The 27,423-nt window shown below is 39.0% G+C and overlaps 1 protein-coding gene across 3 annotated transcripts in view; it reads right to left on the reverse strand.

The window, feature by feature from the left end:
- Positions 1–219: 219 nt before the first annotated feature.
- The window catches only part of abcc8 (ATP-binding cassette, sub-family C (CFTR/MRP), member 8), a 39,683-nt gene continuing 12,479 nt past the window's right edge, over positions 220–27,423 (reverse strand). For 2 of the 3 annotated variants that reach the window (XM_008337518.3, XM_025053810.1), the window contains exons 7-36: positions 26,995–27,183; positions 26,184–26,348; positions 25,942–26,097; positions 25,591–25,725; positions 24,659–24,821; positions 24,262–24,302; positions 23,727–23,872; positions 22,010–22,124; positions 21,684–21,854; positions 21,357–21,429; positions 21,151–21,256; positions 14,681–14,713; positions 13,521–13,559; positions 13,048–13,146; positions 11,765–11,849; positions 11,558–11,638; positions 10,986–11,123; positions 10,646–10,771; positions 10,364–10,460; positions 8,580–8,827; positions 6,468–6,634; positions 5,228–5,455; positions 5,017–5,109; positions 4,699–4,801; positions 4,335–4,448; positions 3,402–3,522; positions 2,189–2,319; positions 2,003–2,081; positions 1,601–1,709; positions 220–1,147 (exon numbers count right to left, since the gene is read on the reverse strand). In XM_008337518.3, the coding sequence (XP_008335740.3) occupies positions 973–1,147; positions 1,601–1,709; positions 2,003–2,081; positions 2,189–2,319; positions 3,402–3,522; positions 4,335–4,448; positions 4,699–4,801; positions 5,017–5,109; positions 5,228–5,455; positions 6,468–6,634; positions 8,580–8,827; positions 10,364–10,460; positions 10,646–10,771; positions 10,986–11,123; positions 11,558–11,638; positions 11,765–11,849; positions 13,048–13,146; positions 13,521–13,559; positions 14,681–14,713; positions 21,151–21,256; positions 21,357–21,429; positions 21,684–21,854; positions 22,010–22,124; positions 23,727–23,872; positions 24,262–24,302; positions 24,659–24,821; positions 25,591–25,725; positions 25,942–26,097; positions 26,184–26,348; positions 26,995–27,183 (3,726 nt within the window). In that variant the 3' untranslated portion in view covers positions 220–972. The remainder of the gene's footprint in view (positions 1,148–1,600; positions 1,710–2,002; positions 2,082–2,188; positions 2,320–3,401; positions 3,523–4,334; positions 4,449–4,698; positions 4,802–5,016; positions 5,110–5,227; positions 5,456–6,467; positions 6,635–8,579; positions 8,828–10,363; positions 10,461–10,645; positions 10,772–10,985; positions 11,124–11,557; positions 11,639–11,764; positions 11,850–13,047; positions 13,147–13,520; positions 13,560–14,680; positions 14,714–21,150; positions 21,257–21,356; positions 21,430–21,683; positions 21,855–22,009; positions 22,125–23,726; positions 23,873–24,261; positions 24,303–24,658; positions 24,822–25,590; positions 25,726–25,941; positions 26,098–26,183; positions 26,349–26,994; positions 27,184–27,423) is intronic. The other variant, XM_025053811.1, reaches the window with a different exon arrangement.

A 27,423-nucleotide genomic window follows, 5' to 3' on the forward strand; every position in this document is an offset into this window, starting at 1 on the left:
TTATTATTATTATTATTATTTGTTTGACATATATATAGCTTATTTTTATATTTTACTTTTTATAAATATGTGTTTTATTTTATTTATCTGCATTGTTATATATATATATACATTTTATACATAGGTATTTATATTATATTTATATAATATATTATAAAATTATATAAATACGTTTATAATTTATATGACAAAACCTGTGTCTGTGTTCAATCCCAGACTTTTGGCTGTGCTGAGTGCATATTTACCACGTTAAATATAGCACAGAGCAGTGCTGTTTCAAATAGACACCTATGATAATAGTGTGAAAAAAATTCATAAATACACTACAAGGAAACATAAAACACTAATTTGACTACTTTAAGTCAAAGCGCAAACCGCCACAGACTCTCTTTAACACTCTACACAAATATGTCCTGATGATCCTCAAAAGACAAGAACCACAAGAACATGTCCCTACAACAATGAGCCACACCTCTGTTGTAAACACCTGGCTCAAGTGAAAATTAACTGTATGACTATTCATCCTGACTATTCATCCATTTGCAGTGAAAACTGTAACATAATATTGTATTAGTGGTGATTCCTCAGGGACTGTCTATGTTAGGTCTGTTGATGAGGCACTGTCTGTTCTGCTGCAACACAGACACACTACAAACACAGTCAGCAGGTCTGACGGAAGTTTAAAAATGAATGGCCATGCATTCTGATACGGCACTATTTGGTGGATGAGTTCCCTTGTTATAAAGTTCCTCTTCTACCACACAATACATCCCCAGCTTCTTTCAACCCTCAACTTAGCTGTAAGAACTGCCAAATCACTGCTCATCCCTGATAAAGGCAACAGCAACAGAATGATAACAATATGTATTCTGATAGACCAGCTCCATGTTTGTTAGCTGACATTCAAGTAGGTGAACGTGGGGACAAGAAAGTGAGTGTGATACAAAACAAGAAATGATTACGTATGTTCCCTCAGGTCACACATTCACCTCCTACGATAATATTGTTGTGTTTATGAGATGCTATAAAGCAGATCTGCTCACCCAGGCCTCCAGGAAGTGACTTCACCACAGGCTTTAGCTGAGCTATTTCCAGTGCCTCCCATAGCATTTCATCTGTGGCCTTCATCTCTGGGTCCAGGTTAAACCTACACAAACACACACAAACACACTATTGCGTTATTAAAGATTTTTATACAGTTTATAGTTTACAGTTTATGATGTTTAAAAATCACATTTGTTTGATTGACAAAAATGTCATCACACCCTGCCCTCAAACACACAAGTTTCACACATTTTCAGAGAATCTATCCTCATTGTTGCTCACACTTGTTCATATATCCTTCTGGGGCATGTCAAAAGCTGTTAGCCATGACTGGTGTCTATAAATAGTCCCCTACAGCAGAGTTCTCAGAGGAATGTCCTCTTATCTCAGACCCTTTGTTCTAGTTATGCTTCTCTGAAGAGTGTCACATTTGGCCAACTGCTCCTGCTTTTTCAGATGCTCCATGTTGTACCAATACATTACTGCCCCACACTAGCTAATGTCACCCATGGCTAAATAATGCCGGACTAATGAGGCATAATGACAGGAACCGCACCGGATGGTGCCACTGAACAAAATGGGATCTTGAAGGATGATGGACAAGCGAGAACGCAGGGTCTGCAGTGGCAGCTTGGCAATATCGATGTTGTCGATCACAATCCTTCCTGTGAGTGAGAGAGAGGTGACACACAAAACCATAAACGGAATGACCTACAATTAACTTAAGACAGAACCATAGGTGATGCCAGATATAAGTAAATAAAAAAACGAGAACATGTAGCTGAAATGTACTTTTTTTTCCTGTTTTACTGTTGTTTTCCAAAAGTAATGTAAAGAGACTGATATATATATATATACACATATATATGTATATATATATATATGTTTATATGTGTGTGTGTGTATATATATATATATATGGTTAGGATCATGTTTGGTTTTGGGTATATAAACTTACCTTCAAACATGTCTACCATGCGAAAGAAGGCCAGAGAGAATGACGATTTACCACTGCCTGTTCTCCCACAGATCCCCACCTGAAAACAAATTCCATCATCATCATCATCATCTTCATCATCATCACCACCATCTATATCCTATTTCAAAAATGGCACCTATCATGATCATATCTCTTCTTGTTTACCTTCTGTCCAGGACTGATTTGTGCATTGACGTTTTTTAACACTGGTTTCAGTGTGGTATCGTATCGGACGCTCAGATTCTGAATTTTGATCTCGCCCTGCTGCGGCCAGCCGTCAGGGACTTGAGAAACAGCTGAAAGCAGACATTTAAACCAGTGTAAGAAAATTAGAGGACACTCTATCACACGTCACACTAAATGGGCCAGTTAAAGGATCCGGTTCATAACCACAGTAATGTCAGTTTGAATCCAGGACCTGGCAGGACCATGGTTTGTTGAGCACCAAAAACCTGCCCCCTGTGTCGGGTGTTAGTAACAGGAGTGTTTCAGGGATGGTTTAAATGAAAGTATTTTTTAAGTAAACTGAAAAGTAAAGAAAAAACATAAAGCTAAATAAAATAAATAAATGTAACCTTTAAAAACCTGTTATAATACAGTAAAAGTACAAAGAAGATACCAAATATACACAACATAAATAGCTAGAAAAACTCAAATCTTAAATATCCAAGAAGCTAAAATAAGGTGCAAGTTAACATGAATAACCAAAGGTTAACATAAATCTGGGCTAAAGTAAGAAAAGGCAAATCAGAAATAAAGAGTTAAAGCTAGCACAATGGAAAACAAGTTAAAGTCGGCACTGAGGAGCCAGAGATGAATAAAAAGATGTCTAAATTATGTTACATAATCATATAAGTAGCTACTGTATATGTTATCTAGATACACATAAAAGGTATGTTTTGGAATAGCCGAGTTAACTAAACATAGAACATAGTTAGCATCTAAATGCTAACAAAAAATAAGTCATATGCAAATATCCTACCTGACCAAAACAAAACTTTTTAAAACTTGTTTACTTTTTTTTGTTTGTTTTTTTTGTTTTGTTTGAAGGACGACAAATGGATACAAGAATTATGACAGAAATACGAATGAAATGGATATTGGCAATTACTACAATGAATATAAATAATAAACATACAGTACAAAGATACCTGTTTGAGAGATACTACTATGTGATAAAAGTATATAACTCAGCTGTTGATATATAAGTATAAGTTAATACAACTCTATTTCAACCGCATCAGTGTACTATATAACTCTGGTAAATGGAGCCTCAAGTTGAACATCAGAAATGAAAAGCAACAATCCCCTGAGTTAACGGTGTTAATAATGATTATGTTTTTCAGAGTAAACCTTGTCAGTGTTATACTGCACTCACTGAGCAGCCCCTCGTAATTCTCTGGTTCAGTTTTGAGCAGGCCGTTAATCCTCTTCACTGAGCCAAGCTGGACTTCCATGTCTGCCAGGTTACGAACCATCCAGTTCATGTAGTTTGACACCTGATATGTGGAAAGAGAGGAGGGGGAGGACAAGAGTTAGTGAGAGCGGTTGTCACCACACAGGCACAAAGTCTTTGCAGCCCAGACACTGTCATTGCATTACAAGCTGTGAGACATTCAGAAAGTTTATTATAGCAGCCAAAAATTTACTGGAGTGTAATCACCATGATCATCCATGATGCTGGTTATAGGTGAGCTCCCAAACACTGTTTTGTTTTATAACGTCTTCAAATAAGCCTTCTGAAAAGGTTAACAAGCTGCTGTTCTTGTGTGTTATTATACAAAAAACTATTTGTATAGAAACTGTAGAAATGTAAGTATAAAAAAATGAAATGTAAGTAAGGAAACATCTCAAGTTTTCTGTAATTTTCCAAATCCATTCACTAAAACCTTTAACTAAATAGCTAATCTTTGCAATAAAATATAGCCATAGCCATAAAAAAACCACCCAAAAAAACCCAAATCAATCATTAATTAAAAGCTAAAATTAAAATAAAAAAGCATGCAAAATGATGATAAGTTGGGGGAAGTTGATCAGATATGCAAAATACCTAGTGTTCATACAATGTACCAGGTATCAAACCAAGGTCAAATCTCAGCTTTGGCCACTGATTTTCATGCATTTAGATCAGAACTTTGCAAATACCAAAACAAAGTTGACCTACTTTCTGGAAACATGAACCGTTAGTATGACTCGCATGATGTTTATATTCTTTCAGTTCATTCTAATGAATCATAAATTACACATAAATGCGACCAAATTGTGCAGAGTATTAAATGTGATCACGGTACAGACGTTTAACTCATCTCACCATGAGAGCATACGTCAGTCCAAGTCCAACAAGTCCGGTAGACAGGTGACTGTAGAGCGAGTTAGTGATGGAGGCAACAGCTGCAACCAGCACCACACAGGCCCCAATATACTCCTGCATAGAGGGAGACAGCCAGTGTGTGTCATGTAACAACAAATAACAACCAAACGAACAAAGATTTGTCCTCTTCTCAGTCTCCTCCTCAGCTTAGACAAACGATAAATGCTTAGATAAAAAAAACAAAAACATTGTCCCAGCAGAGGGAGCAGTTACTCGGTCACTTCAGCATCAATGTAAACAAGCTGCTGTTGTGTTTAACAGTCATCAGCACTGGTTTTATTAAAGCTAAAAGATATGACTTTACCATCCGGACCTCCAACCACCGATTGGCTGCTGTGAGGAATAGAGAAGCGATGTTGTTGGCATCAGTGAACTGCAGTAACCTCTGTCTGAACCTGGGCTCGTACCTAACAACAGAGAAAATATTTTAATCGTGAAACACACAAATTGGCTGTTATAACTCAGTGTCATCCTGAAAAACAGAAAGGCGAAGATAAGAAAAAAAGGACGATTGTTTCTGTCATCCTTACACTGTCAGTGCTTGTGTGGCTGAATCATAACATCATGACGTCTCTTCATGATCAACTGAAGAGGGAGCAATTCTGAAGCTTAGGTTTCTTACCTGAGTGCCCTGATGGTGGTGAGACCTTCCACTGTCTCTGAGAAGTGGGACAGGAGAGGGAGCTGGGTGCTGTCCTCCAGCTGCTGCAGGTCCCTGAGCACAGGGTAAAAGAGAGGGGTCGTAAGGTCAGGGTCAGAGTGATCAGTTTATTTAATAAAATGTGATTTAAAAAATAATGTAAAACATGAAATCCGTTGTGCGTCTAACTTACCTGGACGCCACACGGAAGTACTTCTGAATGAAGTAGCAGGCGATGGCCAGTGGCAGGAGTGCGAAGAGAAAGACAGGGGTCACGTAGGAGATGACACCCAGAGCGGACACACATAACAGGGTAGAACGGGACAGACATTCCAGGGTGGAGGGGATGTGCTGATCAATGGTGTTAGTGTCTGTAGAAAACCTGTTGAGGATGCTGCCGAGTGGAGTCGTCTCAAAGAGTCTGGAGACAGGAACAGAGTGGAGGACTGTGTAATACCACTGTCACTATTTGATAACATTATGCCAGACTAAACCTGCCTTCAGAACTACTACTAATACTACTACTACTACACTCAGGACTAATACTACTACTGCTATCATTACCACAACTACTGCGGCAACTATTGTTACTAATAATTTCAATAAGAATACGTACAAATGCTCATTAATACTACTAACACTGCTATTACTCCTACAGTACTTTGACCAGTACTAATACATCTAATAGTAATGATAACAACAAAAACAACTGTGGAGACTACTACTACTACAGAGTTATCACCACAACTGTTATATCAAAAGCATCATCTACATTTTTTACTACTACCACTACTATTCTTCTATATTCTTCTATCCTTCACGGCATTTTCCATTTCAGTTCACCTTCACTATAAAGCAGGTCTGGACCGTGTTCTTTTAATAAATAACAATTTTACTGATCAAATATATTTGATTTCATATTCTTCATCGGCGCAGCTTCTCTCTCTGTTTTATGATGGTCGGAATGCAAACAAATCACTAGTAGTAATACTGCTAATATAAATATACATATGGAGCAATGTACTTCACTGATCCCCAAATGGAAAATTTAGCATCACATCAGCATGGTAGGGTTAAAGGTAGGTAAAAAGAAATATCAATTGTAACAGTAGAAGTGTAAAAATTATTATTATTAAAAATAGGTAAAGAATAATTATATCGCCCAATGTTATACAAATAGCTGTCAAAGTGTCTTGTGTTTTTATCTGAAACAGTGTTTATTCACGTGTGACTGGAGTGCTGTACATGCAGTACATTCTGGATGCTAATGTGCACGTGGGCGTCTCTATGTCAGCAATCTCTGTGGTTTTTCGTAAGTTGAACAGATGGTGTTCCAAGTAATGAAGCGAAAACTGATGCTTTTATCGGTGTTTCCTTTGACACGGATGACCCATTTCAGCACAAGCTCCTTCACAACACCTGAGCATACACACCTCATGGGTGCCAGTATGATTTTGTTGAGCAGGTTGTGGTGGAGCTCTTTGGCCACTTTGAGTCCTGTCCACTCCACGGCCACAGAGGTGGCAAGACACAGGACGATGCCCAGGCAGCAGAGCACACTGAACACCGTCAGGTACCAGGAGTGACTCAGGCCACAGTCCTGAAACACAACAAAGTGAGAGACAATACTACCATTACACTACATTACATTTTGTATGTGTGTCAGACAGTCACAGCACACACAGGTGGCTCCTCTCTCTCAGTTTGCCTTCAGAGTAATTAAAGGCCTAATTAAACACAGAGACTGGTGGTAAATTAGCTTTCTTCTTGGAAACAAGCCAGTCAGGCTTTTAACACTGCCAACATTTGAAGTGTTAATGCAACAAGCTGCACCGTGTCCTCAGTTCACCTCCACTCTTTGCCCCACTGAAGGGGAGAAGGATTCTAGGGACCCATGAATAAAGTTATAATACTGCAAAAAATGTTGTCGGCCTCCCTAAAGGCTGTAAAGGCGCACCTGCCTCCTTTGTGTTTCGCTCTTATTATTTACTTTCTGAAACTTTCTGAAAAAAAGTTAAAAATGTATATCCACATCAAAATGTTAAATGAATTACCAGATAATCATTTTCACATGAACACTAATAGTAATCCAAACATTACCGGTGAGATAAAGCTGCTGAAGACAAACTGAATCACAGCCCAAGAAAGATTTACACCGCACTACGGTGACAGGCTTCCTGGAGTTTTGTCACAGAGTCTATTTGTAGAGGGGAGAGTGAGACCTGTCCACAGGGTAAGAAGTGGACATGAGGAGAGAAGACACTTCAAAAACAGCTGCCCTGGTCTGTGTCTTTAGCCTCCATGTGACCGTGAAATGTGACCTGACATTTTGGTTCACAGAATGAGAAGACACATAATCACACAAGCACACGGAGACCTGTGAATACCCACATACACGCACACACATAACAGTGCTGCTTATTTGACCTACGTAAACGCACACACATAACAGTGCTGCTTATTGGTGCTGGAACATGAGAGCTCACCGACAGCTGCTGCGACCTCAATATGACAACAACGCAGCTCTAACCTTCAGCCAGTATTTACAGTAGACTGAAAAATTTGGGCAAGTGTATTTGCATGGGTGAGTTCTCCAGTGTCTGACTTTTGGGTGTAGTCAGTGAAAATGTGAGAAGAGAAGGACATTGAATGTTGTTGTGCTGCATGGATCCAGCTCATTGGTCTGTTCATTTACCTGGGCTATAAAATAAATAATGTAAGTTGAGAACAAAACTCTATGCTATTTTTTTCTTGTGACCTAATTTTGTATTCAACAAATACCAGTAACTGACAGCCACGAGGCAAAGCTAAAAAAGAAGCCTATACTATAAACAACCGGAAATTGGACCACTAACCACAAATGGCTCAGTAGCAGCAGGACTGTGTTAAATTTCATGAAAAAGGTTTTTTTTTTATCCCTGAGACATTTGTTCAAATTATTCTTGCAGTCAGTTTGGCTACTCCCAGGGCTCAACCTTTACAACTCAACAATCACATTCAGTTTTTATATACTGTGCTCTTAAAAGGCACTTTTTTGATTTAGTTTTAAATTAGTACATTCTACCAGAGTGTGAGTCTGTCTGTGTCTGTGTGTGTGTTTTCTGGGGCCTCTCCTCAGCCTCCAATACATGCACGTTGTGGGATTAGGTTAAATGGGCACTTTAATTGAGAAAAAGTGTGAACATGAGGGTGAATGTTTTTTTTGACTTCATATGTGGACTACTATACTCTTTTTCCCTCATTTTCTTTTAGGCTGCAACAAAATATATTATTATAAAGACTAATACTACACTATTTACACCAACGAGAACATGTCATTCATCATGCATCATGATTTCAGGGAGTCAGTGTTCACTCCATCTGATCAGTGCTTTAGTTTTCACTCAGTGCTCCTTACTTAATTCTCAAAGAGGTTGTTTCTTGTTAATAAGTACTACTACTACCATATAATTAATTCATAGATATTCAAAAGCAACACATAACTTCATAAATATTCAACTCTTTAAACACGTTGGTTATTTCCACAGCATTAGAAAATGTCTCACCTGACCCATGGTACAGTTGCGAGCGTGGGCGTCTATCTTGGCCTTTATGACATGTGAGGTCCAGTGTGCCAGCCAGTAGTCGATGGCCACCATAAAGGTGTGCTTGAGGAGCTGTGAAAAGAGGAGCAGGGAGAGCAGGAGGAGACCAGCGGAGGACAAGTAGGTGCCACAGGAACGCCAGGGGATGGTGGCTCTCTGGCGCATCACCTGTGACAGGTTGTCATCGTCATCACTCTCAGATGATTCCTCTGACGTCAAGCAAAAGAAAAAAAAATAGAATGTGAATGTGAGATGTGTGTGTGTTTAGAATTAATGATTACTTTTGACCTCTGTGCTGTGCTCTAACACTTTCTTTTCTTACCTCATGATAAACAGCTTTGTATTGACCTCCAGCTCTGACTTCACATTAAATGATTTCTAAGGTTATTCCTCCTGATATCCTCACCACAAATCTCACTAAGATTTTTACTTTTTTTTCTCACATTTTTTTTATTTTCATAATTCTTCCTGCAGCACTGCTGCAGAAGTAAATACAACAACAACAACAAAATCATAGGAGAGAGGAGGCGCATAAAGGAGGCTGAAGTATGTACAGAATATTTAGTAAACCAATGCTCATTCAAATTAATTGTAGTTTCTTTTGTCCTAAGGCAGAAGTCTTTAACAGGGGTCTATAGCCCCTAGATACTGCAGTTGGCTGTGCTCTCTACTGAATTTATGACTAATTTCATGACTTTTTTCCCCTATTGTTTTCCTCCTACATTTCATTGTCTTTAAACGGATTAACATGAACCCAACATTTTGTAGCAAATGGATAATTGAAAGCAAAAGATTGTATTTTTCTATCAGAAATACACACATTTAGTGACATATAGATTCTCCTCTATCTAAATAAAGCAGGAAATAAAGCAGCCAAACACAAATTGGGGTGAGGACCCATGTACCTCCTGCCTCCTCCTCTTCTCCGACGTATGCAACATGCATCAACACGTGGATGAACAGGGGGCTAAGACAAGCTATAAGCAGAGGGGAAGCAGGAAATGAAAGAAGGGGGAAAGGACAGAGCGGCTAAACAGAATAATGCCAGCACCATCTACGTACAGTCATGCTTTCAGGAGCCATTGATTGATACACAGTAAAATGAAAAGACAATGGAAAAGCTGACACAACTGTAGTTTGCGTAGATCACAATGCCACACTGTTTTGTGTGTGTGTTTCTGAGTTGACTTGTTTCAAGCCATGCCATCTGGTCACACCTGCTCGATCAAGTATGAGGGCAGCACCAGTTGCTGCAGCCATTGTATTCGCCCATCCCAGGGTGCCACCAGCACACGGGAGACAACACAGAACACAGATAAAGAGTACAGCCGCTGTACCTTAGCACCTTCCAATACATTCACCAGCAGACACCCAGAAATTGTTCAAATGTATGTTAGTCAGCCAGAGTTATTTCTATAGTAGTTGAAGACCTCTAGCTAATACCAGCTGACTAGTAATTATCTTTGTGAGTACTTCATGGGGTTTTAACCTGGTGAACAACATTAGCTGGATGGAAGACTTCAGTGGGATGAACTCGGCCGGGGGGCTGCCAATAGGATTGACTTTTGTTTAACAATTCCTGTGCTAAACAACCACAGTTAAAAAGCTGCACTGAGCCTCAGGTTCTAGAAAAAAAACCTGTGGGAAACTAGACTTCAAATCTCTGAAAAATACTGCATAAAGACTCGACTTTAACAGCAAAATCAGAGGTGAAAGAATGCAGGGATATAATGTTGTCCCCTCACCTTCCTCGTCCTCTTCCGTCCTGGCAGCCTCTCTGGAGTACATGGCCCTCCGAAGGTTTTTTCTCTCCAGATCTGTATTACTTGCTGCAACTGTCTCCTGGGGGGAATGAACCAAAAGCTCATTAAGTCTCATTGAGCAAAGTGGCAGATGATCAAAACATCTACTCCAGACTGTGTCAGACTCTGGACACCTGTCCTGAATCCAGAAAAGACTATTAAATTAAGAAAATTAAACGTTGAAGTAAATCATTTAGCACTTTAAACTTAACTGTAATTGATCACCTTTTCAAACTCCTGGTCCTGTCTGTGCATCAGGGTTTTCCACTGCTCAAATAGTTCTGGCTCACTGTTCTGGATGTCCTTCAAAGTGCCTTCAGTCTGGATGGTGCCATCTTTCATGGCAATAATCTGATGATAGACAGACACACACACACACCGTGTGATTGGCAGGGCTTAGACTGCTGGAATCATCTTTATACAATATGGTACATTTGCATGTACGATGATAAATAGTTTGTACCATGAATGGTATCGTTAGTATTGTTATATTGATGGGAAATAACGTTTTTAGACTGACAAGACAATGACCTCTGTCGAACACATGCCTGCCCTCTGGTCTTACCCAGTCTGCGTGAGGTAAATACTGAAGTTTATGGGTAACCAACACCACCGTCCTCTTCTCCTCCCTCAGGAACTTCAATATACCGTCCTGCATCAGGTGGTCACTGAGGTGGATGTCCAAGGCAGAAAAGGGGTCATCCTAAAAAAACAAAAAATAAAAATACAGTCAGACTTGATACAAATAAGGAGGAGGAGAATCAATAATTTAAATAGAAAATATATAATATATATAATATTAACCCTTTTACTCTTCATTTTAACCAAACTTTATATTGGAACAAATCATTTTAATGTCAAAATTTATTATAGTTACTGTAAAAAGAAAAGCAACATATCAACATGTAAAAAAATGTTGACTGCAATAAATATTAAACTAAAAGTTCAATAAATTATCGGTAAGTGGATTTTGTATCTGACCACATTCTGTTTCTGTCTTTTTTGGGAGCTGTAAGCCAAGAACCAATGATACAAATGCAGCCATTGACTCAGTATTAACGGTGGTAATTAAAGGTTAAATTAAATGCTAATCGCTCTTTCATCTAGTCCTGCTGACTCCGTGAGGAACAGACTTACAAGAAAAATCACGTTGGTCTGCTGGTACATGGCTCTGGCCACGCCGATTCGCTGTTTTTGTCCACCAGACAGAATGATTCCCTGCAGCAGAAATGAAAACATGGCTGAAGTGATGCAGAGGAACCAACTGTATCAGTAAAAAAAATGTTACTAGCTTAACACCAAATCTGGCTGAACAAGGTCAGCAGCATGGATCAGTACACCAACCCGCTCTCCAATCTCTGTCTGGTCTCCTTCTGGAAGGATGTCAATGTCAGCCTGAAGAGAGCAGGCATCGATCACAGCTTTGTATCTGACAGACAAGCAGAGCACAGCACAGAGCATCCATTAGTAATGTGTTTGGACTACAGATGTGGGCGGTAAATGAATTTATCAGACACATCTCCGTGATGAACAGTCAAAAGTTGATTGACTGATGTTCCAAAAAAAATAATCATTTACATACAGTGGATCCTCAGTTATCGAAACCTTCCTTTTTTGAACAATTCGGTTCACGAACAATATTCTTAACCAAAAGTTGTCCCGGTTGTAGTACCATAACGCCGAACAAAAGTCAGTACCACACAAGCAGCAAGTGATCAATAAGTGCCTGGGTTTGTGGCTCCATAGCACTGGTAAGGAGGAATGAAATTGCCTTTCCTATTTATAGCTTCATTCTTTATTCAGTTGCGTTTATCTTTTTTTTGTTAGATCTAATTATTTTTTGTTGGTTTTGTTTTTGAACATGTAGACAAAATACTGTTGAATAACCAAGCACCTGGAGTCCAGGAACAGTTTAATCCATTTTACATTAATTACTATGGGGAAAATTATTTCAGTTTTCAGCTTTCAGGAATGAATTAAGTCTGAAAAACAGAGGTTCCCCTGTACTTTGCTTTAGACACAGGCATCGTTTAAACATGTGACCCATAAAAATAACTGTCTGTGTGATAAATATTATATTATATACATATGTATATATTATAATAAAATATAAATTAAAAATATATTATAATATTAGAAATATTTTGAAAAGAAGCTGGAGTGGTCATCTATCTTCTACACCTACGTCCTTTCAGATAGGATACACAGTTCAGCAGTTTACCCCAGGGCTACATTTATAGACAAACAACAATTCACACTCACGACCTCTGATTGATCTGCAGTGAACTGTTGTTTTTACAGAAGAGACACAGGAAAATAATCCACTACAGTGGGGCCAGGTTTTTTAACAAGAGGATTTCTTCTTCTTATGGACATTATATCTTAAGGAAACACATTTTTAATTCAATGTTTTTAATTTTATTTATTTATTTTTTTCTAAAATAGTCCATTATTTTCTTGGTATAGCACCTGAAGCTACTGTATCACAGCTGTAATTGATTTTTGCGAGCATATTTAAAATGTGTTATATGTATTTATATGCCATGATTATGGTAACCTAAACCTTTGCAAATGTAATAAATATACAAATACAAATTAAACAACTCACTGCAGTTATGAGCTCTTACCTTGGTTTTATCATGGGCATCTCGAACGTGATGTTCTCCACAACTGTGACGTTTAACAGCCAGGGCTTCTGGGAAGCGTAGGCCACAGGGCTTCTCTTTCTGACAGAGGTGTAAAATTACACACACACAATAATCTGTTGATTTAAAATTGACCTCTTAATACTCTACAGGTTTTGTTAAACGCATGGGTCGGGTGGTCACACGGTTTGACCCCTGGTCCACAGGAAACTATCAGTCACATGTTAAAGACTCCACTAAAGTTGATGGTTCATTAATGGCTGGGTTTTATTTGTGCAGTTAATAAAAGGTTGAAGGTTGAGGCAGACATTAGAGCAGAGGGATTGTCCTCTTCAGGATTGAATGTAGTGAATTTTTAGATAACAAGTAGACGTGCTGCTCTGCTCAGCTGATAATGCTGCCGGATCTCTCCCTGAAGGCGGCCGGGTGTGCTACGCTGTACCGTTTGAACTCACCTGACATCTCCATCTATGGCCACATCTCTGTCTGTAGGACTGCAGAGGAAAAAAAACATACAACACATTAGATGTATAACCTCACATTTAGCAGCTTTTATACTGTAGCTGTAATGTTTAAGCAAATGCACACAGTGTTAATGTTGTTGTTACTCTGTGTATGAAGAAACAGGCATTTTGTGCTGCTTTTAAGAATCTTCTTTGCTACTGATTTTGACTCTTTTTTTTGTTTGTTTTTTTAAATCTTATATAATTTGTGATTGTGACTAATGACTTCTGGTTAAGAGGAATAGAGTGGTGCAGTGTAGTGGTCTGATGATTAGAAGCCTGCAGATTTGATTCCACCTAATCCCTAAATCCCAAGGGTTTGCCCTCTAAACTCTTAAGGAAGCATTGAATAGACAAACATATTTTAATTAACATTATTAATAAAATATGACTATTTGTTTTCTCATTTTCATATATATACTGTAAATGGTACATAGAAGTTTCTCACTCCGCACGAATAACGTTTGATATAATTAGGGAATTTCTATTTTGCAAATGTTGTTTCTTCTATACTACCAAATTCAGTGGTAATAAGTGTAAATGTTTACACTTTGCCCCCCCCCTACTGATTTCTCACACTGACACACGTTTCTCTCAGCAGAGCAATTATATATCTGCTGAGCAGCTGAATACACCAATTGCTGCCCTACATGAACACATCTCCCATTAGATGTGATCTAATCCTTCCTAAAAATACTCCACCCCTAAATTCAGCCCCTCCCTGTTCTTCTTCCTGTAATTTGCTGATTTAGAAATAAACATCAGGCATTTTTTTCATCAACAGGAGGCCTCTGTCTGTCAGTATACTAGTATACTAGTAGTTATGTCTACCTAGCATAAACAACTCTGTCACACAAACTGTTAATAAGTATACTAGTATACTGACAGACATGACAGGGTATTCAATGTCAATATTTAGAGGGGAATCAAAATGCACAGATGAACATCAACTAAAATTCATATCAAGTATGTATACTGTGCTGAAACAAATGTTTTTAAAATCATCTCAAATCACACACTATACGAATGAAGAGATTTTATGTTGCTGAGTTCAGGTCAAATTGCGGAAATAATTCCACATGGGTTTAACTCGGACATTTTTCCCAACTCACCTTTCATCTCTTTCAGACTCCAGGCTTGGTAGGCTGCGGAAAATAGAAACATTACATGCCAGTGATGAAAGCTGTAAAATTCAAGAACAGCAGGATTTACAAATGCTGCTATTCAATTTTTTTTAAAAGCAGATTAAGTGTAAAATTTACCACTGACGGAGCTCAGCTTGAAATAATTAACTTAATTTCATTCCAGACTCATCACTGTTTGACAGCTTGCAGGTGAGTGAACTGCTTTATGTAAACCTAATCATGTTAAAACCTTCAACAAAAACACTGAATATATTAAGGGTTATTAATGACTGTGGCTGTAGGAAATGCACATTAGAGACAATGAGCCAGCTAAATGCAGTAGTAAACACTGCTAGTAAACTCTGGCTTAGGGACCAGAAATAGTTCCATTGTCTGGTGTAGCACGTTCACTATAGTGTGCTAACATTAAACCTTGGCTGCATTTTTGCATACATTTTAAAACATCAATATTGACAATGTTTCACAAAATGCATAAATCTAGAATAATTTCATTAATTTAATTTAAGAATTTGAAAATAAGGCGGTGTACTGGCAGAATCAGTGCATACATCGCTCCCCCTGCAGGGAAGAGTGAGGCAATTACATGCTTTACAATAACCCAACATTTTTGCTACTTCTTGCATAAAATAGTTTTAGCATAAAAGATAACGATGCATTCTATGCAATGCATTCTGCAAACCTTTGCAGCATAGGATAGTGCATCTGTCAGGATGTAAACTGGTGGCTGACACCTGAGAGGGGCTGAAATTATGTCTACCTAGCATAAACAACTCTGTCACACAAACTGTTAATAATAATACATATTGAAAATTAATTATGACAGGGTATTCAATGTCAATATTTAGAGGGGAATATTTAAAAGCATCCACATTTAATTGCCTATGGGCCTATGCCCTAACCCTAACTATCCCAAAAACATTTTAAACCCTGATTCTAACCCCAAACCAAATTTGACCTTTCATCACCTTAAAACAAAGTGTTGAAATGGCCTCGAGTCTGAGTCAGACCACAGAACCTCCTTACAAGGTCCAGATGGGAGGAAAATGCTGTTCTGGGACAAACTTCTTACCACAAAAACCAGTTTTCAAATGAATGAATTTGATTGGCTGATGGTAGCTTCACCCATTTATTTTTAGTTTTAACAAGTCAACACAGTCTCAGTCGTTGTCAGATGATGGCAGGAAACATGAAGCAGAAGCTGATTTGCACAGTTTGACTGCAGCAGGTTTCAGGGATCAGCCTATGCAGCATAGGAGAGTGCAGCTGTCAGGACGTAAACTTGTGGCTGACACCTGAGAGGGGCTGAAATTATGTCTCGCTAGCATAAACAACACTGTCACAGAAAATGTTAATAATAATACATATTGAAAATTAATTACGACAGTAATTACATATACATTTTAGGAAGCTTTTGTGAATCACCCACTGAAACAGAATATTTACACTGAAGCTTTCATGAATCAGTGTAACCTTCGTATTCCGGTCTATATGAAGACCAAGTTACTAATTCAGTCAGAGGGGGTATGGGTTCATGTAGAAATAAAATAAAAGCAACTAACAAGAATTGCTTTTCCTTAGCAGCAAGAGCCTGCAAAATAAATAAAGTTAAGTACTTTTTGCTCAGAGGGAATTCTGCCAAACTGCCCATTTCCCAGCAGAAGGTGGTAAATACTGTCCTTCAGAGAAGAAAATAACCTAATCAGACATCATTACCTAATGATTTAAGGCCAGATGACATCTAAATAAACCATTCAGGATTTCCTCTTCACATTAGTCAAGAGGGCAAGGCCACATTAGGATCATTTTGAAAAGACTTGTACAAAGCAGTGAGTCACTCCAGTGTAATCATCAACGCAGTCTACCTCTCCCTCTGATTGTCTCTCAACTAAAACGCCCATCATAAAGGCACCTTGATGATGGAGGGAGTAAAGGAACATAATGACCATGCCTTCTAATGACCAAACATTGTTCCTTATTTGTCAACAAATAAACGTCATTGTTACCAATACGCTGGTTTCACATGAAATGTCTGGCATGGGGGTGACAGGTGTATACCATTAACTGAGTGCAGCTCATTACTTCAGAAGGTTATTTTGGAGACCTGGCTCTTTAGATGGCTGTAAAGACTCGAGAAACGATATCTAGCCAGCACCACGTTGACACGATATTGTCGTCAAGATACAAATAGTGTTGCAGAGTTATCCTAGACACTCCAAGCCCTGTTCCATATTTGGCATGAGAGTAGAGGGGAAATGAGGTCAACGGTAGGCAAAAGGAGTGAGTAAGTGTTATAGGGATCCCAGCAGTGGAAATGACAGGTTGTTGGTGAAATGCAATTATCTTCTCTTATAAACTAGAATTAATGTGTTATACTCTTGGCTTACTTCAAAGAAAATATATTTAGAGACTCACAAAAAACCTTATATAATTATCATATACTACTTGGCCACTAGAGGTGTAAAGTAAATTCTTTTATTTTTCCCTTTTCATTTTACAAATATGTAAACATTTATGTAAAAAAACCATAATATTAATTATAATTGTATTGATACCACACTTGGGAAATCCCTGTGTCAACAGCAGATCTGCTGCAATAGGCTGCCCCTTGGAGGTGCAAGTGTGTGGTGCCACTGGGAATCAAACCCAGGACTCTCTCCTTGCCAGACAGGCTTGCTCCTTGCCACAACACTCTGGATCCACATAGTGGATTGATATAGTGATAATATACATACAAATGCTAGGGTATAGTTATAGTGTAGTTGAAGTTGTCTCACATTAGTGCCTGTGTACAGCCACACTGTCCCTTATATGTCACTGAACACTCAGCATTCAGTAACGCAGTCTGTCCTTCTGTGTTAGGTTGTTGGCTCACATCTCGATTTTTTATGTCCTGTGGGGAATAGCTAATCTTGAAGATGTTGCCTTTTTATAAAGCATTCCCTGCAGGAGAGGGGGATAGAGCCACATGCATTTTATTTAATAATATCCCAGCATCCTCTGCCTGTTTGTGTGACTGGTTTATGCCACATATCTATATTTAGGTGTTTCTGGTAAGAGAAAAAATGTGCTGTGTAAGAAATCTTTAGAAAGTTACGTCTCAAACACTTAAATATCTATATATTTTTAAAAAGTTGATTGTAAAAGTTGATTGTAATCTCTTAATTAAATGTCAGTTCCTGTATTGAATACCATGCTGTTAAAGACCTTTTCATTTAGAGGGACAATCCAGCATAAAAAAAAATAAAAATTAATTCTTAATTTACCCCGGAAAAATCTTCCAAAAAGTCTTAAATAAAGGATTTAAAAAGTCCAAAAATGTTTGTTTTCTTAAACAAATAAAAGTGATTCTGGAACAAAACATAAAAAAACCCAAGAAGACAGTAAACAGAAGCTGAAAGATAAGAGGAAATACAATGACACTAACCGTACAGACAGAGTAGACCTTGTGGTGAGACTGTTTGGTCAGCTGCTGTCCTGACATTTTGTGGACAAATACTTGAAGTGGCTTCAATAAAGAAAACACTTTGCAGTCACCTGGCAGTGACCTCTGCTGAGGAAGATCATGTGAAACGGGAGAAAGCTCATGTCATTACTGCATTAGTGGATTATTTACCCAGGTTAATTATGAGGCGGTCTACTCTCTCTCAGAATGGAAACGCAATCAGTTGATCAGGAACAACTGACTCACCAATAACTTTAAAACTAGTGGTTACCTCATTTGCATTTACCCCCTCACAGTCACAAGGCTTCTTGGAAATAGCCACTGGACATTTAGTTTCATGTGCTGACACCTTTTGCCCGCTACACACCCTTGGGCCAATGTGTAGCTATAAATACCCCTGAGTGGGACACAAGCAACAACACAAACACAACAAACACTGTGAAAACACAGACACACATTCCAGTGAATGTGGGTTGTGATTCTCGAGCTGGAAAGAGTCCACACTTTCTCAAGGACACATGGTAAGTTATGGATTTCACGCCCAGCAGGGTGTTCAGTCCTACCTAATATCTAAAGAGGAAGTGCCAACAAGACCCTGGCATCAGGACAGAATATAGAGCTGTTTGAGAGTTTGTGTAGCTGCCAGAAAAAACTGTGACAATCTGAATAGGACAGAGCAGAGACCTAGCTGACAAATTGAGAGTGATAGCATTACCAAGCTGGGTGGCTGATATAAAGTTCAGATGTGACAGACATCATGCAGATTATTACCTTTATATTTTAAGGCACTGGTTTGGCTAATAGGGTTGAACCCACCACAAAAGGAGCTAATGCAGGGGGGCACAGCAAAGCAAATTAATTTTAATTTTAATATTTTCTTTTCACTGAAAAAGAAAACTGCAATGGATTGTAATTCAGCTTTGAAGGAGTTGGTGTTTTTAATGAAGTTCAGCTGAGTATTGAAGAATTAGCTGTAAATGTGTCACTGTTTGAGGGGGGCTTGGGTTTGGAACCAATGTTTCGCATAAGCAGCTGATGTACGTATAATTGATATTTATACTGACATTTTTTAATTTCTTCTAGACTAATGCTGAGCTAGCTACTTTTTATTATTTTGCACGGTGGAGAATGATAGCACTGTAGTTGCTCTATATGGACACCAAGGGGGGCTATATATATTATTATAAGTACAGTATATTATGAAATGCAATGAGTTGAGTTATAATTATAAATCTCACACTCAGTCAAAGCAAGAACTAGGAATATTTGCAGGGTGAAGCACCAACTAGCTTCAGAACACTAGCGAGATGTGGCAAACCATATTTACAGCTACATCCTCATGTTAAATAATCAAATACAACTATATTAAAAAGAAGTCAATATAAAGATTTAAATATTAAAATGAGTCGATTCCTCCAAGCCCACCGACCTCTTCATTTCTTATTTAGGTTTTAATAACAGCTGACAGACTTGAGTTGCTTTCTTTCTACTGCATAGTGATTTCTAGGGAGGCACACAGGGATAAAGCCAATCCCATCATACATCTGACAGGGCGAGGTTCACCCTAGGTAGTTCGCCAGTCCATTACAGAGCCAAAGACGAGACGAACAACTGTTTTTACACACACACACACACACACACACACACATTCTCACCAACGGTCAATCCAATGCAGGGGTGTCCACGCTTTATTGGCATGGGAGCTACTGTTTAAATGACAAGGCTAAAGTGATGTACCTACATTGAAAACACTTTATACATTTACTCATACTTCACACCACAAAGACACTGACCACAACATAATTATATTTTTATGTTATTTATTTATTATTTTAATTGCTCATAATCCTAATAATCATAATTCCTTCACCATCTACTGGCAGATTGCGATCTAGTTATTGAGCAGCCCTGATCTGTGATCTTACTGTGTGATGTAGTTCTTTATTACTGGAGTCCCAAGCAAACTTTTGGAGAACAAACTCTATACAGATAGACCAGCTTAGAAAGTCAAAGTAATCACCCTAAGACTAACACTGATCAACAATGGTAAATGATCTGCTACTGAAAAACACCCAACAAAAAGGTTTGTTCATAGTAGAATCGAGGGTTTCCAGCCTCCGGAGAAAAACAAGTTACACAATATCACAGCTAATGAAACTGTATCAACAGGGCAGGTGTAGCTGTATCCTCATTCTGCACCTGCCGCTGTTTATCTGAGAGGTTTCCCCAACTCATTTTAGGTCAGTGGTGCATGTAAAGAGAACCTCACTTCCCGCACTCTACAGTTCAGCAATAAAAAATGATTGCCGCATTGTTGATGGCCTATAAATCCATATTCGTTACTGTGCTGTGTCATGGCAACAGGGCAACAAAATCACATGTTACACAGCTCCATCAGAGCTAGAGAACCTACAAGTGCAGCCAAGCACATAAATAACTGCACACAACTGCTCTGACAGAACAATTACCAGAGAGGCTTGAAGTTGTTATGATATCGACCAAGGTGTAAGACTCTGTGGGGAGCAATTCTCCTGGATGGTGTGGTGGTGGTGTTTTAAGGTTCTATATTCTATGAACAGAAGCTTCACATTAGACTTACATCCATACAGCATCACCTCTGTCAGCTACAGCTATTTATTATTTAAATACATGTCTGCAAGATTTTCAACATCCTGCTAACAAAGGCTCAGTGCCAGTTATGCATACAGATCACCAGTCTTTTTTCACACCTTTGGTTTGTCCTCATATCTCCGTATTGCTCCACAAAAAGATTAAACATCATGTTAATTATAGTGTTAGTGTCTGCATTCACAATCAGATGTCTGTCACCGTGAGGTAAAGTCGTGAGCTGAATAATGTCCAATAAAAAAAAATGACATTCCGCTACCCATCGTCCATCTCTTCATCCATCTATCAATTCATCCATACAACGATCTGTCCATCCGTCCATGCATCCATTCATCCAAGATAAGCAGATAATCAATATGAAACTGACCTGTTCCAAGTGACTGTTCCTGACACTCTCTGCATCTCCCCCAACGCTGCTAACAACAGGGATGATTTTCCACAGCCCACCTGACCCACAATCATAGTGAGTTTACCTGAGAACATTTGAAGAGGAGGAGAAGAAGTAAAAATGAGGCAACAAAACAACAAGTATTTGAAGAAAGAATGAAATATCAGAAACTGTTTGACGCTCACCAAAGGGAATTCTTATGTCAACGTTGGAAAGTGTGGCCGGTCCATCGGTCCAGGTGAAATAACCACTGGTTATCTGACCAACAGCACAGATTGAATGGAATGTCAAAAATAGATTCAATTACATGGATAAATGCTGCCCTATTTAAATTAATTCGATGACTAGTAAAGAGAATATACTGTACCTTGTTAGACATTCTCTGTTTACATTTTATTAATGATACAAAGATAAATAACTGAGCAGGCACAGTACTTCCTGTTGAAGTAATTCTGACAAACCTATGTTGTAGAAATGCCCAATCATACAACTGAACTTTCTCTGACTTTTACCTTGATACAAATGTCCTGGTCCATGTCCTGTGAAGGTCCGTCACCCTCACGATTCGCCTCGGAGCTGTAGTTGTTCCACTCGTCCCTCGAAGGATGTTTTCGGTTCACCACCTTCAGCGGCTGGAGGTGCCGGGACAGAGAGGAGGAGGACGGGACAGAATTTGAGGTTGACTAGAGGAGGATTAGATCATAGTTAAAAGGTTAAAGAAAGGAAATATTGGTAATAACAGGGAGACAATGAAAAGGGAGGCAGACCGCAGTCTGTAATTCAGCTTTGATCTGGCACCAAAGTAGAGCACATCCAGGGTTAGTTTGTTAATACTCACCACAGCCTGGTATCTATTCTGGTTGTGATTACTGGAACCAGATGGTAACACAGCACTGGGCTCCTGCTCGTCTCCAATCTCATCACTCGAGAAAAACTCACTGAGCTTCTGTACACTGCAAAAAGGCAGAAGGAGATCATGTCAGGCCTGATGATAAATGCAATGAAATATGTAGAATCAATCGAGCAGCGTCTGCTGCCAGTGGCTGCAAACTGCATGGGGAAAATGCATTTTAAAAGAACTCATTTGCATTTGTGTAAACACAACAGCTTTGCTGCTTTTTACGGTCACATCCTTTATTCAGTGAGACAGAGTGGAGAGCTGATTGTTTCTGGAGGTTGATCTTCATCTACTGCCACAGTAACACACACACATTTCTCTGCATCTGTGACTGTAATTCAATCAACCAGCTCCTGCTGGTTTCTCTGAAATGAGAGCAGCTGACTTTTCAAAGTCCAACATCAAATACATTTTTCCTACGGTAGGTGTTTGCAAATGTTAATATAAAAGTTCTTAGATTAATGTTATAGTATTTTGAATGGCTTTCTGATTTTAATCACTTAAACATTAAACAATGTATTTTAGAGTTGCAGTTTTTTCAGGTGTTTAGCACTCAAAATTAACAGTTTAAAAATAAGAGCAATAAAAGCAAGTCAATTTCAGAAGTTAGACCGAGCAGGCTGTGATGGAAACACCGTCTGTTAAAGTGTTCTCTCTTTTATGGAGGAAATGCAGTGAAAAGCTTAGTTATTTTTTACTTTGTTTTCTAGAGCAGTGGTGCTGAAGCTACACTATGCTTCTTTCCTGTGTGAGAGAACATCATAGTTCCAAAAATAGTCACCTCAGTAACATAGTGACATAATCAGAGTGCTGAGACACAGCCTCCTGGAAGCCAATATAAAGTAAAAATTTAATTTTTATTACTTCCACCCCTCTCCAAACAGAAAGAGTCACGGTGGCTGTGGAGCGCCATCATCTCTGTGTTTGAATCATCTTGGAGGAAAAACCTCCACTTCATTTAACTGTTCCCAGTGGAGGCTTTCAATCAATTAATGTTCATATATCTGTACATTATTTCATAATAAATTAAGTTAATGACAAGACTGTGTAAATTGGTGTCTATAAAAACCCCATCCATCCACCACTGATGGAGCAGTGATTAACTGTTTACAGATGAGACAGTAGTGGCTCTCTGCTTCTCTTCCATTATAGCATGACCTTTCTCTGCTCATGTGTTCCATTAGACCAGAGTGTGGGGATGGTTTATCTTGAGTCTCCACATTAAATGATAAACTTCTACAGCTGGTATAACGGTCCAAGAAATGGATTACACTTTTGTACATCTGCACTGAAATAGACATTGTATACAGAACCAGCAGATGTATATTTCCCTTAATTAAGAGCACAGTAAGTGTCTCTGCCTGAGCTGAACCAGTGCTTAAGTTAATTGCTGGCAACATAAATGTAAGCAGTCAGCTACAGTGCTAAAACAACTGAGCAGGGCAGAAGTTTGTTATGTGGAGAGAGGTTAATGCAGCAGTTCTATTCACTACAGGAAACAACGTGCTGAAAAGTGTTTCATTTATTCAGGGACTTTTTGTTCCTTTTTCCTAAGTTTAGCTGCTGTTTTAGGGATGTCATTCCTCAGCATGCCTGCTTTTAGACAATGTCTCTAGACACTGTGAGGACGTGCAGATTGAAATATGTTCTATCCCACCTAACAAGAGCTTTGACGGTAGAGCGCACCACACTGGACAGCAGGAAGAGGGGAGTGACCAGGATGTGGAAAAGGGACAGAGAAGCAAAGGCCACAGCTGGAGACAGGTCAGCATCCTCTGAGATGTGGACATGAACCACAAATGTCTGCAGGACAACAGAAGGGACAGAATGGAAGAGGTTAGTCTCTAACATCCTACAGAAGGCGGGGAGCAGGAGGGAGTCAATTGAAGGGATTAAACAATGAAAGATGACAACAGTCAAACTTGAGTTTGAGGAGCAATCAAAGAACGGCATCATTTATCCACATTTGTCCACTGAGGTCAACGTTCTCCTTGGTATCTGTCTAACTTTTTGTCAGAGATCAGAGCAACAACTGAGAAGGAATTCTCAGGAGGACCTTAGAAGCGGTCAATGATCCTATCAGGGTGTCACAGTCACCTTCCAGTCAGATCACTTGACAGTCTGCCCTCTAAAGACAAGTAAACACTCTGGCTATGATAAAGCATAAGTTTTCCTTTGATGAGAACACCTACCGTCAACACTGCTGCAATGGGAATAGCTGCATTCATGAAAACTGAAAGGAGAAAAGTCAGAGAGCAGTGGTTCAGACAAGGCAGAAGATGTTCTCTATGGCCACAGAGTGAAAATTATAGTTTCATGTTATTTTATAGCATTTCATATACAAAATCACACAGTTGTTTGAACAGGCTGCTCAGTTTGTGAAGTGTTTCTAAAGCACTGTGGTCAGCAGCTGGATCACAGTGTGCTCTGATATAAAATTCTTAGAAAGACATTTTCAATTCTGCCTTTGAACTATGTTCTCCACGAGAACGCTGAAATGCCATGATTTTAAAGAGGCATTTTAACCAGAGACCTGGCTAAATTCTACACCAGGTCAAGACTGTGTTCAGAAGAAACAAAGTGCCTCACTGGATATGGATGTGTAAAGAGCAAAGGCCTGCAGGCTGGTGAGCTCCTTGCTCCTGGTCTCCTCCACACTGTCACAGAAAATACGTTCCCAGGCGTAAAGCTTGAGAAGTTTGATGCCCCGCAGCAGCTCATTGGTCTTTTTTAAACGCTCACTGGAGTATTCCTTAAAGGAAAGATGGAGACAATGAAGATATAAGATATGTATAAAGACAACAAAAGCTGCAACCAGGGGGCAATCACAGTCTAATAACTGCTGCTTATTGTTTTACAAGTTTAAGTAAAAATAATCAAAAACTACACAATGTTCTCTCTTATAATATAGTCAAACATTACATTTAAAGACTAAAAGCATTATGACAGGAGACTGCTGCTGCTGATTACTGAAAAGTACTTGTAAAGTACCTGTAAGTGGGGGCAGTTGTCTGGCTCTGGAGTAAAATACCTATCATATGAGAGCTTAACAAGAAACTGGACCTATGAATACCAAACTAAGATATGCAGTAGACTGTGGGTAGTTTAATGGTAACTAATTCTAAATTATTATATCCTCTGTTATAGAAATTAATTAAAGAAAACTAAACTTTAACGAATCCAAAGTACTTATTACAGGTGTGAGTGATACAAAAGAAACTTATTTCAAAAAATGTATTTCAAAACTCAGGGTCAACCTTCAACAATGGGCTTAAGAAGAAGAAGACCGTGATTAACACTTAATGAGATATTCCAAAGCTAGTCCTAAACCTAATTTCTTGGGCGAAGCAAGAGCTAATTCAACTGATATTCTGAGAATTATAAGGTGGAATTTAAATCGGATGAAGATGAAAACGCAGTAACTCTTTTAGAATTCAGTGCTTGGTCTTGCAGAAGCATTTCCAACAGATGTAGTATCAAATACATAGGCGTGCAGGCTGTAGCCATTGAGCTTTACTCACCAAAGTGCTCTTCTGTGCTTGGGAGAGTTTTGTAGCCACAAAGTATTGTATTGGTGCTAATACAGCAATCACGGTCGCTCCAATCAAGGCACTGATTCCCAAGAGGTAGTAGAGCAGGATGACGCCTACAATGATCTGAAAGTCGAGCACAAACACAACAAGAGTGTAGGACAACATTAATGAATAAACAACGTCCACAGTGATAACTGCAGCACACCAACACGTGAATGTGAAACGTGAAAGATTTTCTTACACCACCTTTCTTCAACACTGACACTGTTGTGTTCTGTTCTGGTTTTATAAAACCCTTTCATTTCACTTGCTTTACATGTGTTTCATAAACACAGTTACCTGAACCGGCATGGCCCACAGGTTTGGACACAGAAAGAAGAACCACATCAGCTGGTTGGTATCGATTGCAACCAGGTTGCAGATCTGTGCCACGGTCAACTCGCCCAGAGATATGTTGGAGGTGCACAGACGCATGATCTTGTTGTAGATTTTTGTCTGAGGATGAGAATGCAAAATCCTCTGAATCCCATTCACTGAGTGACAGTCAAAAGTGTTTCAAAGACTCAGATCAGAGATGATACCTGTATGGCGCCACGAAGGTTGATGCCAGTTTCAATTGCCACATAGTAGGACGCCTGAAGGAAAGTCCTTTGGAGAAGAAGAGCCAAGAAGAGCAACACAGCCAGCACATATGCGTTCTCAAGAAACTCCTTGGAAGAAATGAAATAGATACCGAGGAGCTTCATCTGGAAGAGAAGGAGACAGAGGGTTCAGAGGGGGGAAGAAATATTGACTGTTTTATTATTGTTAGTCAGACAGAAGCCCTGAGGTCATTTGTGCAGGTTAAACCAATAGAGCTGCAGCTGACTGGCAGAGATGGCAATAATACCTTTCAGGTATTTGAATATAGGGTTTCAGTGTGAGAGGGTCTGCAGTACGAGGTGTGAAACCGAACTCATGCAGAGTTCTGATTGTGTTACACTTCTGAGAGACGTGCGTGCAGTGTGGACTGGAAACCAGAGACAAGTGGGGTTTACTTGTGGTGACAGATACAATATCCTCCTCGAAGAATAATCAACTCTGCATTGGCTTCACAATCTGTATTTTAAAACCTGTGAACTAAATGATGTGAACATATTTCTAAAACCCTCTAGTTCATGCAAATGTGCCTAATCATATTTTTGAAAATCCTTTGAGAAGACGGCAGTCGGATTCAAATGTCTGCCAAAGAAGCCGAGATGACTCCAGCTGTATTAAGTCTCATTAAATTTTTACAACTCCTAAATTAGTGCAGCATCGTTGCAGGTGCAAAATATGTGCCATGACTAATGCTGTAGACATTTTTGAAAACATTGAGTTACATAATTTATTGTATGTGTAATATCTCCTCACCGGTGTCTGGATTGTGCGATTGTCTTTGCTGATGTGGTGTACGATTCCAGAGATGCAGAGAGGACCAGCAAAGCCCAGCAGGTCGGCTAGAAAACGAAATGTGATGCTAAGGATGAGCGGTCTCCCAAATGCTTTTCTCAGGGCCTGCCAGATCCACTTTGGACCTTGGGGCGGTGCACCCTGAGGCCGCTGAAGAAAGAAACAAAGAGGAAAATAATATCATGAAGCAAAAGTAATAAAGTAAACATGAATGTGTTTTAATTGGGTGTTGCATTCAACTGGCGGAAAACAGCTAATCTGAAATGGCTGACAAACAATATTGTTCCATTTATATAATTGAGATTATTACAATATAAATTGCAGGCTTAAATCACCATGACACATTTAGATTGTTTACTGTGTAGTTGCAATGAAATTGCTCTTGCTGCA

This window comes from Cynoglossus semilaevis, unplaced genomic scaffold (genome assembly GCF_000523025.1).
Source record: "Cynoglossus semilaevis isolate Cse_v1.0 unplaced genomic scaffold, Cse_v1.0 scaffold1382, whole genome shotgun sequence".
Classification (NCBI taxonomy): Eukaryota; Metazoa; Chordata; class Actinopteri; order Pleuronectiformes; family Cynoglossidae; genus Cynoglossus; species Cynoglossus semilaevis.